This window comes from Pygocentrus nattereri, chromosome 29, assembly GCF_015220715.1.
Source record: "Pygocentrus nattereri isolate fPygNat1 chromosome 29, fPygNat1.pri, whole genome shotgun sequence".
NCBI lineage: Eukaryota > Metazoa > Chordata > Actinopteri > Characiformes > Serrasalmidae > Pygocentrus > Pygocentrus nattereri.
The window spans coordinates 11715425-11731093 of NC_051239.1; the positions used below are offsets into that span (position 1 = coordinate 11715425).

Genomic DNA, 15669 nt, shown 5'->3' on the forward strand with positions numbered 1-15669 from the left:
AAACAAACTAGTTTCACCACCAGAACAGAAGATATAGACCACCAAAACAGCCAAAACAAACTAGTTTCACCACCAGAACAGAAGATATAGACCACCAAAACAGCCAAAACAAACTAGTTTCACCACCAGAACAGAAAAAACAGAGATATGGTCATTAGGAGACAGATGTTGGTCATTAGACAACAAATGTGAATGCTCAGTTTAAGTACGTGATCTGGATAATTTGAGGTGATAGAAACTGGTACTTACTATGAGATGGAGCTGTTGTGGAATGGGAGGGGAAAGAGAGAGGGAGAGAAAGTGCTGTGTTTTGGGTAGGGGGCGTCTACTTTGATTCTGTGACTCAGCCCATGTGTGTGTGTGTGTGTGTGTCAGTTTCAGCCCGTCTGTTGTGCGTTACTCCAAACCAGAAACACACACCTCTCAGAGCCTAACGAGTTGGGGGCTCTGTAATAGTTTCCATCCGTCACACACACAGACACACAGACACACACACACACACACACACAGACACACACACACACAAACACAGACACACACACACACACACACAGCTGGAAATAATAGAAAGTCCGGAGAGTTCTCAGAGGCAACGCCCTCCTGTGTTTTAGAATCAGGAGAACAAATGAATCCATTTCCCCTCACTGTTTGAAACCTAGAGCATGTGTTTGATGTGATGCTGGGAGTAAACCTCAATACTGGGCAGGCAAGGCCTTTCAGAAGAGAATACAAACTCAGACTTTCTCATGGGTAGATCCACCTCAGCCACAGATTCAGAAAAACACCTGACTGACCATCTCAAATTTTCTTCATACTTTGAACATAGTGACAAATAATGACATAGTACTCAATAGACAGTATGCACAAGTGTAAGCTCATATCTTCATTAGTTTCATTAGAAGCCTTCATTTTGGTCTTTGGAACTAAGGGCTGTGATAACTACAATACTAAACATTCAATTTACTATCTAAAATGACCAGTGACCCTTCACTCTTTGTGTTTCTATGTAATATTGATGATGGTAAAATAGAGGGAAATCTGAAAATAAAGCTTTTCTTTGGGTTTTGTTTTACGTTACAACAGCTTGCATGTGTTTCTCTACCAGAAATGAATTTCAAGAAACGTTTTGGTCCAAAATCGTGTATAGAAACGATTATTAAATATCTTAGATATTGGAGACCTTTTCAAAACACTGTAATAATTCATAATAACTTTCTGTGACAAAGTCATTTGAACTACTGATGCTAGATGTGTACAATTGGGTATTTTAGTGGGCAAATGTTATGGTGTTTAAAATAGTTTTGGCTTTCTCTTCTGTTCTGGTAATTGAACTAGTTTGTTTGAACTGTTTTGGTAGTTCAAATCTTTTTTTTGTTTGTTTGTTTTGAATGTTTTATTGGTCATCTTTTTTGTGGCCAATCTAAGTTGTTTTGGTGGTCTGCATCTTCCTTTTTGGTGAATAAACTAGTTTGTTTTGGCTGTTTTGGTAGTCCAAATCTTTTGTTTTGGTGGTTAAACTAGTTTATTTTGGACATTTTAGTGGTCTTCTGTTTTGGTGGTTAAACTAGTGTGTTTTGACTGTTTCGGTGGTCTGTATCTGCTGGTAATTAAATGAGTTTGTTTTAACTTTTTTGGTGGTCTTTATCATATTCCCTTAAAAGTCTTTATGAAAAAAAGATTTTACAAAGGAAAGCAAAACTTTTGCAAGAGAATGCAAACATTTTGCAAAGAAACACAAAACCATTGTAATAGATACATTTGCAAGAGAATATTGCAATGTTTTCCATGATGGCACTTTAGGGGCTCTATATAATGTAAAGGTTCTATGCTACAGTCACATGCCCACTGAGCCTTTAAGAAACCTCATGATGAAGGGCGTGAAAGTGTATAATCCTCGGTTTTGCCTTAAGGCCGAAGAATATTACAAACCTAGATTCAGCTCTTCAATAACATCATTCCTCCAGTATACCTTTTGCTAACACTACAAAACCTTCTGGCTGCCTCTGAATCAATCTGCTGCAGATCCAAAAGAAGATGAAGAAAATAGATCAGACTTCATTATATATGCTGAGGTTTTCAATAACGAGTGGAGATATTGCTTGCAATCAAATATTGTTAAAGTCTGAGTGATTTTATGATGAAAAGCACACACATACAGCTGGAACGGATCACGCAACCTCTCCTTCACATTTTCCATGGCCAGGTCCAGCTCCATACTGGCACTGTGGTTTAGTGGCCCCTTATGCTCAATTAAAAAGACTCCATTACTGCTATAGTACAGCTAATAAACTGCCAACCTGCATTCATCTCTTACTACTTCTGTAACCAGAGTCTACAACTGGGAGAATGTTGGAGCTGAACCAGACAATTAAAAAGAATTCAAGCACTATTGAAATAGGTGGTTCTTCAGTGGTTCTTTAGTAAAAACAATGTTGCTATATAGAACCACAGACACTCAAAGAACCATATGCATGCCTAAATGGTTCCTTGCATGGTGAAATCGATTGACGTTGAATGTGTGGTATTTGGTTCTATATAGCACCACAAAGGGTGCTGCTATTTTAGGATGTCAAGCTTCTAACAATAGAAGAACCATTTTCAAAAAGGTTCTGCATGGAACCCTATACAGCACATTTTCCTTCAATTTGAAGAACCATTTCACCATACAAAGAACCATTTAAGCATGCACAGTTGTCTTTACTAAAGAACCCTTAAGAACCATAATTTTGAAAAGAGTAGTTCTAAAATATCCATTCATATAGAAAAGCATATTTGCAAAGTAATACGCAAAACGTTGTGGCCTCTCCTAAGGTCAGCAACTCAAATGTTAAGAAGAGCCTTCTGTTCTTTCAACAAAAATCTAACATTTTATAAAAATCACAACATTTTATGTCCAGTTTACCATCCTGGCTGTAAATATGTCTCAGTATGTGCAAATGTACTAGTATGGGATAAAAATATATAAATTAAAATATTAAAACTTACTTTGCTCAGCTTTCAGCTTTAGCTCAGCTGAAGTCAGCCTTTCATTCACCAGCTTCTTGTTGGAATTTTCCCGTTCCACCTTAAATGGTGCCTGAGGCACCAGAATGTACTTTTGCACCATTTAAGGTGGAATGTGAAAATTTGAACAAGAATGCGAATCTGACTTAAGCTTCACAACTATTTAGTGTTTGATAGTTTCTCGTTGCAGAATAAATGGATCAGAAAACCAGCTGGAGAGATTATAAATGCAAATTAGTCCCAATTTGTCTCCAGATTATCGATGTTCCTCTTAAATCTTTCTCTTTGCCATTTTGTTAGCTACTAGCTAGGCAGGATTGTGGTCTGTGTTGCTGTGGTGACCAGAGGTATGTGTGCAAACCTTCACTATTAAAGGGTGAATTAGCAGTTCTACATTAACTCCAGCGTTTAAGACCATTTATTGTTGAAACTGTGTTTGAACGATCAGCAGAGCTGTATTTTACTCTCAAGGAGGATTATTTCATTATTTCCTAAAATTATAATTCTGCTGTGGAGCCACAACAGAGCAGTAAAAGAGCCGCATGTTGCTGACCCCTCTCAAAAGTAATAGTTTGAGCAGTCAGAGTTAAAAGATAGGGCAACTGGTGCAACCAACTGAGTTTTTACCCATCATTAGATCATGAATGTGATCCCTGGTGATTCCACAGCCATCCGTAGCTGGGATTCAAAGGGAGCATTCTTGGCCTCTGGGTGAGCAGGATGATCCTCCATGGCCCCGATCACTCACTTATGCACATCTGTTAACTCATTACTGAATTGGGAGCTAGCATTCTCCTCAAAGCATGTTGAGCTATGCAGTGCTTTTTAGTTAACTGTTTGAAATGATGTGGTGAGCATTTTACGTCTTGGAAGAAGGGCATGTTGGCTGGTAGCCTGGTAGCATGATGTAAGTGGGTGGAACTGGCCCTGACTAAACTGGGGATACAATCGCAAAAAAAAAACAAACAATTCAGGCAATTTCCTTCAATGTAAATAACACGAGACCGAACCTTTAGCACCACAGATAAGAGCAGGATACGGCACTTGGCCAGCAGGTACTTTGCTCCTGAATTAACTTTCTCAGGGAGGTTTGTTTATGTAATGTGGGTTTTGTGCAAACATGGCTTAGTCATCAGCTCATCAACTCAACCTGATCAGCTGAATAACTAAGCATAGTGTGTTTAGCAAATGAAGAGAGAACAGTTTGACTCAAACCACATTTGTAATTGAAGCCAAAGGATCAGGTTGCAGGAGTGAGTCATGCTGAAGATAGAAATTAGTTTGATAAATGCTTTTCTTTTGGGACAAAGCTAAACTATGACTCAGACGACACAGTTCTGCCCCTTTGGATCTGTACAAGAGGTTAACTAGGCTATATTTCCATCAGTTCGCAATCTCAGTTGAAAGTCCCCAAGATGTGTTCAAGGGGAATTAGTCAACAATTATACATAATTTATTGATTGAGGCATAAACAAAGTCATTTAGGTTGTTTTGCTGTAAAATGGCATACTATAGACAAACTTACTGACTCAGTGGTGGTGATGGGACCCAGAGGTCGCAATGTACTACAATGCAAATATAGCCATTTTATTGACTACCTTTTAAAGAGCTTTTAGAGGCATTGAACTCTTCAGATGTCTGGTTCTCACCACCACCATTGTGAACAGTTCTGACTCTGTACATTTCTCCAGAACAAAGCATTTCAAACCAAAGCACTCTGGGTGACTTTGTTTACACCTTAACCATTTATTTATGTAGAACTTTCTGATTATTACTGTGCTGAGAATTTGCCATTTGGGTTTAATCGAACTGACCAGATGTGAATAGAATGGCAGCTGGAGTTGCCATTTTGTTTACATATATTAACATTTCTATACAATAAATTACAGTTTTTTTACAGTAGCTTTTTGGGAATTTGGTATAACTCTAAATGCTGACAGCAGCACTGTAAGAGGAGGCCATATACTCACAGTGTGTGGTGTTTAGATGGCTGAATGTCTTTAGTGGATATTCCCTTGAGCAAATAGCAGCCCAAACAGTGTAATATTACTCTCACAAACACTAGTCTCTCTTTCTCTCTCTCTCTACTTCACTGTCACTCTCTCTCATCGTGGTACTCTGCCGTGTCCTGGTGGCTTGATAAACCACTTGCTCTCTCACTTTCTCTGTTGAGTCCTGCCATCCAAAATAAATATTTAACTGCCCAGCTGCGTAATCAACAACTAAAGGTCATATCCCTCTTTCTTCTCCTCCCTCCCTTTCTCTTTTCTTCCCTCCTTCCTCTTCCCATTTCTATGCTAGAAATGTATTACCACATCATTAAACATAGTCAAATGTTCTTTCACACTGATCAAGGCTCATCGCCCTACACCTATTCTTTGTCTTGTATCTGCTGCATGACTTGCAATTTCAATGCTTCCCTATTGAAATTAAATGATTTGGATGTAGATGCAATTATTTAATGATCCATGGAACAGAAGGAATGAGGAGCTGCTTGAAACTCAGCCATACAACTTGCGTTGAATCCGAAGTATCTCTCTAAATGGAGTATAATGCACGTTTTGGATGCATAGATCATAATTTCATGGCCTATGGTACTGGACTATTAAATAAAAGTAGACAGTTAAGATTAAGTCTTAAATTTGCATCTGCTGCCCTCTGCTGTAGACATTAACACCATACATAAATAAAAGTTCCCTCAGGAGCCACTAGCCTCATACATGTAGCCTTGTGCATGTGTAGAAAGGGCAGCCTTTTATTGTACAAAGAAGAAAAGTATTTTTATTTACATGTATATGTTACTTGTGTTGAAAGTCATTTTGCAGGTATTCAAAGACTAATGATAGTTAGATGGCTAGATTCTGATGTGGAACATTATTGATCAGGATCTCAACAAGTTCTTTCATTATATTGATATTCTTTATGGTGTTCCCCAGGGGTCTGTTCTAGATCCAATTTAATTTAATTGTATTTGTCTTTCATTTGTTACTTTTTGTAGTATGTATTTAAAAAATGTCATTTATTGTTTTAATTTTAGACACTTTTAATTTTATTATATTGTTTTTTTGTTCATTGCGTTTACCTTGTGAAGCACTTTGAGCACATTTTTGTGCTACGCTTAAAAAGGTGCTATGTAAGTAAAGCTATCATTAAAACATTCCATTTAAGGTCAGTCTGGCCAGCTATCAATGGCCAAAGAAGCTCACTGAATTTTGAAACATGACCACATCTCAGTGATGGTCAGAGTTTTATAATTCCCCACTTTTTCTGCATTATTCTTTACATTTACAGCATTTGGCTGACACTCTTATCCAGAGCAACTTGCAGTTTGACCATTTTACGCAGTTAGGTGAAAGTAGTGTTAGGAGTTTTGCCCAAGGATTCTTATTGGTATAGTGTAGGGTGCTTGTCCAAGCAGGGGATTGAACCCCAGTCTACAGCGTAGAAGGCAGAGGTGTTACCTAGTACACTATACCAACCACTTCTTGCCCTTCTCCTCTCATCCATTAAACCACTCCCTTTTTTACACATGTAGAGTATCTCATCCAGTAGGTTGTCAGGGTTTTTAATTTTCTTTTCCTTTCTCCAGACTGTTTTTCTTTTTTTAAACTATAGTTGCCTAATGGTTAGCATGCATGATCCACACTATTGAGAAGAGCCTTTTGAGTCCACTAGATGTCCACAGCTGGTGTCTCCACTAGAGAGGCTTGAGTGTGCTGTGCTTATGAGCACAAATCATGGAATGATCAAAGGTGAAAAGTAGATCCAAAGTCACAGTGATTAAACAGGCCAAGGTCAAAAAACACAAGAACAAATCAAGTAAAGCTAAAATAATGGCAAATCTGAAATCATAAGTTTAATAATAATTAATTTAATAATAAGAGACCATTTTACCTTTCACCTCTCAGTCATAAATAGATTTCAAAAGACTATGTTGTCATCAAACAAGCTCTCATGTATCAGGCAGTGTATTTATAACCACTACATGTAATGACTTTCTGTGAGGCAGCATTTAGAGGCTGTAACTTTCAGATGTCTGGTTCCTATCACCACCACTATGAACAACTCTGACTCTGTACATTTCTCCAGAACAGAGCATTTCAATTCAAAGCACTCTGGATGACTTTGTTTGCACCTCAACCATTGTCTATGTAGAACTTTTGAAAAACATGATGGACTTTTTGATTATTATTGTGCTGGGAATTTGCCATTGGTGTCTAATTGAATTGATCAGATGTGAACTGAATCACTGTTGAATCACACAGTTGATTACTGCCCAAAGAAAATTTTAATGCATCTCAAATCATGGCAAAATGTAAATGCAATAAATTGAAATTAACAGTAAATTACAGGCTTTTTACATTTTTTTGGGGGGGGTGGATGTAGATATAACTCTAAATGCTGACAGCAGCAATCTAAGAGGAGGCCATGTACTCACAGTGTGTGGTGTTAAGATGGCTTGTACCCATCACTGCCACTATGAACGACTCTGTGTCTGACTCTGTGGAACATATTAAATGATACTGCTCTTTGTTTGCATCTTAACCGTTTAACTATGCAGAATTTATGCAGAGTTGATGGCTGCAAAAAGGAAAATGGGAATATAAATATAAAAAAAGTGAAACAGTGGCAATACTTCGCAAAGCAGTATGGACAAACAGACTATATAGGGCTAGACACAGGTGAGGAGAATCACCAACCAGGTGAAGCTGATCTGGAAGAGGCTGATGCCTGAGAGTTCCAAGTCATGTGATCCTCCTCTGAATTCTGGGAGTTGGAGTTCTAAGAGCCTAAAGTAACAGCTGAGTCGGAGGGAGGTGTGACCATAAACATGAACTGACAGGCTTCAGATGATTGGGAAATGCAGTGATGTCACTCCTAATCACTAACTCATGCTGCCTCAGGAAATACGTCTATATTGCATCTCTGAATCCATGATGCACACGTATGTGTTTCTGAATCTAATAGTGCGTCAAGCTTTCTTTCAAACTGGATTTAGCCTGCTGTTAAAAACTGTGACTAAACTGACTGTGAGTGTGACTCAGGGGCAGTCTGTACACTAGGCTGCTGTCTAGGGCCCCATGAAAATATAAAGTAGATACACATTAAAACCACCTCCTTGTTTCTACGCTCATTGTCCATCAATCAATTCCACTTACTGTATAGGTGCAATTGTAGTTCTACAATTACAGACTGTAGTCCATCTGTTTCTCTGGATTCTCTGTTAGCCCCCTTTTACCCTGTTCTTCAGAGGTCAGGACCACCACAGAGCAAGTATTATTTGGGTGGTGGATCATTCTCAGCACTGCAGTAACACTGATGTGGTGGTGGTGTTCTAGTGTGTGTTGTGCTGGTCTGAGTGGATCAGACACAGCAGTGCTGCTGGAGTTTTTAAACACCTCAGTGTCACTGCTGGACTGAGAATAGTCCACTAACCAAAAATATCCAGCTAACAGCCCTGTGGGCAGCGTCCTGTGACCACTGATGAAGGACTAGTGAATGACTAACACAAACTACAAACAGCAACAGATGAGTTACTGTCTCTGACATGACATCTACAAAGTAGGAGTGTCTAATAGAGTGGACAGTGAGTGGACACATTGACAATTGCCACAGATCACTGTACATGGGTATTTTATCAATTGTGTCAGGTTGAAAGACACCATGTATTCAGAAATACACAAGATATTAGGAATAGAGATGATTATACTAATTCTAATATCTTTCTGACCTGATGATCATTGTAATTATCCATCTTCAGTAATTCAGTCAAATAAACTTGATATGAAATATAGCAAGGGGATCAACTGTGCTATCGTACAGTATCTGTAGTGCAGTACATTTAAATTAAAAAATCAGCTTGAAAGTTTACACAGGCTTAAATAGAAATAGACATAAAAATATATTTACTGTATAAATACATTATTTACACATCCTGTACATTTTTGTTAGAATAGGATTACAATAAAAAGACAGCAAATCATTTACGAGGTAATGACAAATCCAGCATTCCAGTGTTTTAAACATTTCAGCATAACTTAGCTCTAAACGCTACACCGTTTGTAGTGATTACTTTTCCCATGCCGCTTTCACAAAGCTTGTAGCCCTTGCTGTGTGCACTAACATTAACAAGCTGTAGAAACTAATGTAACATAGAAATCAAAGGGCTTTGATATTGTCATTGTGTCCATTTCTCTCACTCTCAACTGCGCCTTTATGTGCCCTTGTAACAGTGATCTGGATGTAAGTGATGACGACACAGTGGACACGACCCAAATTCACTGAAGACCCTCAAGGCACATTGAGAACACACACAGCGGTGACCACATATCAGCATCACATTCGCAATGTCCGAGTAACACACCACACACTCCTCCATGCTTTCGTTACCTGAGGAGATAAAAAGGAGACAAAGCATGTAAGCGTAAGTACAACACACATCAAGCTGCAGTAAACGATTGTGAAGTATGAAGAATAATTTAGAGTTTATTATTATTATTCATCTGAGAACATTTAAACTTGTTCACTATTATCCATTGTCTAGTATACTAGCACAGATTGGTCAGTAACTTCTGTGAATTATTCAATAACTGCTATAAACTGTTCAATTCTATGACTTATTTACTCTTTGCTATGAATTATTCACTATCTCCTATAAAGGTTTCACTTTCTACCATGAATTATTCAGTTATGACTGCAAATTATTCAGTTACTACTATAAATGATTCAGTAAATGCTTTAAATTATTCATTATCCACTATGAATTATTCACTATCTACTATGAATTATTCAAGTACTACTACAAATAAACTTTAGCTTTTATGAATTATTCATTAGCTACTATAAATTATTCACTGTCTACTATGAATTATTCAAGTACTACTACAAATAAACTTTAGCTTTTATGAATTATTCATTAGCTACTATAAATTATTCACTGTCTACTATGAATTATTCAAGTACTACTACAAATAAACTTTAGCTTTTATGAATTATTCAAATACTACTATAAATTATGCATGAGCTGTTATGAATTATTCAAAAACTAATATAAATCATTCAGAAACTACTATGAAATTTATTGTATTATTAAACTTATAAAACATATAAAAACTTCTAAAACTGTTCTATTTTAATGCACTGTGAGGAACTGATGTGCGGCCCAACATATCATTAGAGGTTAAAGGGCATGATGCACTGACAATTATTTGAATGTAAATTCTCACAAAAATGACTAATAAAGACACAGCAAGTATTTCATCTACACAGTATGGCCTAAAACGGAAATAAGTAGGCTATATGTCCATGCTGCCATTTAAGCTTGATGATTTTAGTAGGGTTCTTACTTGTGTTCTGGCTGTTGTTTTGCGAGCAGGGAAGACTGAGGTTCTCCTGATTCCCAGGTTCTCCTAGGCTTTTCTGGCCCATCATCCTCTCCACTGTTTTAATGGGGATTTCACTGTAGCCACAGTTGTCGTCTGTGGGCTCAACTGTGGGAACAGGGCAGGACCGGCGTGTGGTGAACAGACACTTCTTAATAGAGCCTGCAACATAAGAAAAGAAACCACGGTCAGTTCCTGAAAGTTGAACTTTGAGTGGTAAATATTTACAATCATGACTCTTGAGATCACTATCACTTAACTCATTAATGACATGAATAGAAAAGACTATTAAAGATAAAGACAGTAAAAAATGCATTGCTCTGAAGTTCACAACTATACTGCTTTTAATAATGTTTAATAAAATATGCGCTCATTTTTTGGCTAAAATGTGTTTCCCATGCTACTTTACAACTATAAAAACTTCTTAAAAAGAAGCTGGTTACATTATTTTTATTGTGAGTATTTTACTATTGTGTTGCTCAAGTCACATTTGTGTATTTTTTAAAATAATTCTGAAATACATGAAGATAGCATGGCCATTTCATGATGCATGGAATCCTTTCTTAAAGCTACACTAAGTATACTTTGGGTATTTCTCTGGTGGAAATGTGTAATTGCATGCAAATTCTTACATAGTGAAGCTTTAAACAAATGCAATCGAATCTTTGAGTTGTCAGAAATGTACAATCCTATCAATGATAATAATGTGAAATAGTGTTTGACATGTAGATTATATACTGACCAAGTAAGAGGACAGCATTAGTCTGCCCATAAACATCAATCATCGCCCACATTGGCTTGTGCGTGTCCACTCTGGTTTTCAAGCTGTGCTTCTGCCCGTCGTCTGTCTTTACATGTAGGGTTCCACAGTGACTGACCCAGAAAATGAGCTCTGACCTCGGCAGGCATTGGTGCTCTGGCACAGGTATGGCCCAGTACCCTGGAGAGTTCGTGAGTTCGGGGATGGCGAGAGAGGGTATGGTTGTGGACCCGGGAGCAACACTAGTCAAGCCGACTCGCATTGCACCATGCCAAGCCCTCACGGAGCGCTCAATCCGAATGTGCACTTTCTCCATGATCCTCAGTGGTCGGCTGCTGAAGATCAGCCCGTGACGAAAAGATGTGGTGTCTCTGGTTGCCCGTCGACCATCTTCACTCAGAGTCACTAGTTGCCCTTTGGCTTCTGAATGAAAAGTCAGTGGTCCCAGGCAGCCGCTTCCACAACCACAGCAGCCATGAGAATCTGGAAGTAACACATAAACACCTAGCATTAGCATCAGCTAATAACCATGAAACCTACTTGGCTCCTGAACTAATACACGTGGGCAATGTCCATCATGTGGTAACAAACAGTTTAAAAAGGCCTCATATTAAAATTACCTCAAATTATTGTTTAATTTAGCTCCGATAAGCTTCAACAGCTAGTATGGCTGATCTCCCACAGGCGTCCATAAGGCTTGGAATTAGCATTTACTTCTGTTTTCAAAGATGTGTTGTAGAACCACAAGTGTAAAATCATTTAAGCTGCATCCTTTTCTGAGGTTGTTGTATGAGTATTTTAATGTATTCAGCAGAAATGCTTCACTTAAATGTGTTGTTTTTATCTCAGTTTAGCTTGATAGCTAGCATTCTTGCTGCATTAACCTCTTAACCATACAGGCTTAGCACATACTAAGGTTTATTATTCAGCTACTGGGACTTCAGTGCAAACTAATGAAGATATTTTTAGGTTACTGAAGTGCGTATTAATAACAATCTTACAATATGCCTTCTACTCTTTACCATTGTTTTAGGCTGTGAATATAAGCACAACTGTTGGAGACCTGGAGACTAGCAACCCTGCTAACAAAGCAAACAGCCTGTTTGAAAGAGAACAGCCTTCTAAATAAATACCACAGATTTCTTGTATAACTATGTTTTATCAACTTTCTGGAAAGCACATTAGAGCTGCCACTGACATGAAAAGTGCTATATAAATAAAAATGATTATTATTTATTATTAGCTTAGACCAGCATGAATTCCAGGCTGGTGTAATCTGGTTTATGCTGGTTAATGTTGGTCTAGTCTTGGTTTAGCTGGTTAGCCTAGGGACTCTCATTACTGGGTGGCTGGACAGGCTAGTCTATGCTGGTTTTTCTGTCAGGATTATTTCTAAAGACAAACAAAAATGAGCTGTTTCATTCTATGCCCGCTGGAAGGCAAGAGGGAGTCTTGCTTTACATGCTGTATCTTGATTTACAAGCAAGGATTTAACAAAAACAACAACAAAATCATTAAATAAATGCGCCTCTATGTGTTAGTTTGGATGGGCAGTGTTCGCAGTGTCAAAACTCCAAATACCTCTGACAGAAAAGTAGCAGTTTTTGTCCTGATATTTTCCACTAAATCTATTACCCACTAATTTTGTTGTTGTTTGTTGATGCAGTGATTCCGTGTCTGTGCGCACTGTTGTTTTGACCTACATCCCTATCCTGTTTATGACACTGATGGAATTTAAGGCAAACTTCCAGTTTATCTGAGAGCAGTTCATTATCCAGCAGAGGGTGTGCTGGGTGAGCATCCTTTTAATAAGGGTAATAACATTTCAGCATTTCCACTGGGATAAATTTCAACTCACTGGCTCAGATACCGGACTGTATTTAATAAGCATTTGCTATCTTTCATATTCAGCCATTAGAAGTCAGATCTTCAATGCTAGTCCTTTTGGTTTAATTGACTCTTGCAATAGGTCCTGTGGTATCACCGCATTACTCAACACAGTCTGGTAATGCACAGCAAATGCAATTGCTCCATCTGAAACTAACCATGCACTGTCATAACTGGCCCACGTCACATGCATCTGTTTGAGTTGAATCAGATTCACAGATTTCTTTGTAGACTATCAACATGACCTATTTTTGTACAGAGCTAAATATAAAAATTATATATTTGAAACTATACTATGTTAAAAAGTGCTATAATAGATTAAATTATGCTATATGTTATGTATATATATATTTGTGTGTGTGTGTGTGTGTGTGTGTGTGTGTGTATTATAAATATTTGATACACTATCAACCAATACCATATATAACTACAGTACACTATATATAACAACTGTACGCTACATTAAACTGTACTGTAGACTATATTAAAGTACCAATGCTGCTGGAACAAAGCCTCATGTCTCTATTGTTTTTCAAGTTTTGACATAATTTGAAAATGCCTGTTGCCCTTTATGTTGTATGCAAATTTTATGAAGTGGCCCAAAATTACTGGTTACATTTACTTACATTAAAGATACAGTATGATTTGTTTTTTCTTGTACAGTTATCATTTTGGAGATGAGCGATATGCTACACTATATTACACTATACTATGATATATCATTATATGCTACACTATATTAAACTATACTATGATATATCAGTATATGCTACACTATATTAAACTATATATCAGTATATGCTACACTATATTAAACTATACTATGATATATCAGTATACGCTACACTATATTAAACTATACTGTGATATATCAGTATACGCTACACTATATTAAATTATACTATGATATATCAATAAATGCTACACAATATGAATCTATAGTACAATATATTAAACTGTAGGACACTACATAAAAATATAGTACACTATATTAACATGCATAACATCATGTTGAACTATACTACACTATTTTAAATCATATATTATAAAACTATATTATATTAGTATATGCTACATTATAGTAAACTATATTCCATTATATTAAACCATACTACACTTGCCAGATTATACTAATCTAAACTATACTACACTAATATTATCCTAATTACACTTGTCAATACTATACTAATTTAACACTATACTATTTTATACTAAGCTTTACTATATTAATCTAAAATATACTATATATTTTATAAAATATACCATATTTCATACTTCTCTAAAGAACCATCCACTGACAGATTTTTGACGAGACTCAAAGTAGTATTTTTCTGGCATCACTCCTTTTCGGCAGCTTCATTTTAAGAGTGTACTAATAAACTAATGCAGGTTTTATGGCTGTGATACAGCACAGAACATTTTTTTCTTTGTTTAACCTTCCAGGAACAGAAAAGGAGGGAAAACAGGTTAAAATTCACCATGTAGTATGTCTCCACATTGCAATCATGTTGTGATTTTAAAAAAGAATAAAGCGGTCATTTAGTTGTGTAACTTCATTAAAAGCTTTAAAATGATAAATAAAGTTATAAAGTAGTTAAAAGATTTCTTACCCTGGACTTGAATGCCCATCTTTGTCTTGTTCTTCTTGACCAGTTGAGGAGACGGTTGCATTCAGGTAATGTGAGCTGTAGCAACTTCACTAGCAGTTAAGCAGTGTGTATGAAAAGGGGGGAGTGTTCACTTATAGGACGGCGCACACGTGCTTCTGGTTTAAACCCAAAACATTACTCATCATAGGTCAGAAGCGAGAGGAGGAGGAGCCAGGCTCAGTGTTGGAAAAGTACCTACTTTCAAAAGAGGCCAAATCCGTTCCGTCTGCCGCTGGCATACTTCCAGGAAATGGCGTCCTTATGACACCACTCCCCTTCTTTCAAATACTTTGAGTGTGTGTGTGTGTGTGTGTGTGTGTGTGTGTGTGTGTGTGAACCAGGTTTATGTCACATTGTGGGGACCAAAACTATTCATACAGTCATGGGGGGGGGCTTCCTTGTGGGGACCTCAAACTAGTCCCCACGTTTTAAATAATTTTAAGGTGACGGTAAGGTTAGGGTCAGGATTATGGTAAGGTTTGGAGGTCTATATGAATGGCCCCACTTTTCACAGAAACAAGACTGTGTGTGCTTGTTTTCAAACATTTTCAGCTTAAAAATAGAGGAAAGCCTACAGTGTGAGGACCATCAAAACGGTCCTCATTATGCAATGTGCTTTTAACATAAAAGTTATATATTTTTAAAATACTGAAGTTTGGGGTTAGGCTTAGAATTTTTTATGACATATAAACTAGCATTCAAAGTGTGGAATCACATTACATTACATGCAATAACATGCAACTTAAATCATGCATATTTAAATATTCTTAATTAACAAAAGGTAGTGTTATATAAAGTATTATATACTGTAATTGCCTAATTAAAGAAATGTTTTGTTTTTGTTTCATACAGTTGTCACTTTTGAGAGACAACATATTATGGATATTGCTGCAAAAATTTATTTTGCCAAACAAATTGAATTTTAGAATAATCTACAGCTCTGTTTATCACTCTGGACATGGCAAACATTTCTTCTTCTTTATATGCA

General features: G+C 37.1%; 2 protein-coding genes across 5 annotated transcripts in view; both read right to left on the reverse strand.

The window, feature by feature from the left end:
- The window catches only part of sorbs3 (sorbin and SH3 domain containing 3), an 85319-nt gene extending 80181 nt beyond the window's left edge, over nt 1–5138 (reverse strand). For 2 of the 4 annotated variants that reach the window (XM_017696408.2, XM_017696407.2), the window contains exon 1: nt 4974–5138. The gene's annotated coding sequence lies outside the window, so the exon portion shown is untranslated. Of the gene's footprint in view, nt 1–249; nt 269–4973 lie in introns of those variants that run through there. The other 2 variants (XM_017696404.2, XM_037536175.1) reach the window with 2 other exon arrangements.
- A 3279-nt stretch (nt 5139–8417) lies between these two features.
- LOC108426637 (protein neuralized) lies at nt 8418–14738 on the reverse strand. The gene is made up of 4 exons (XM_017696276.2): nt 14643–14738; nt 11128–11628; nt 10350–10547; nt 8418–9393 (listed from the first exon to the last, which is right to left on the reverse strand). The coding sequence occupies exons 1-4, from the start codon at nt 14701–14703 to the stop codon at nt 9218–9220; spliced, it is 936 nt and encodes a 311-aa protein (XP_017551765.1). The 5' UTR covers nt 14704–14738; the 3' UTR covers nt 8418–9217.
- Nucleotides 14739–15669: the final 931 nt, after the last annotated feature.

Coding starts and splice junctions, on each gene's coding strand:
- LOC108426637 (XM_017696276.2), bottom strand. CDS start 14,703: ATGCAACCGTCTCCTCAACTGGTCAAGAAGAACAAGACAAAGATGGGC. Junction 10,548..11,127: donor TAATGCTGTCCTCTTACTTG/GTCAGTATATAA, acceptor CTTATGTTGCAG/GCTCTATTAAGAAGTGTCTG. Junction 9,394..10,349: donor AAACAACAGCCAGAACACAA/GTAAGAACCCTA, acceptor TTATCTCCTCAG/GTAACGAAAGCATGGAGGAG.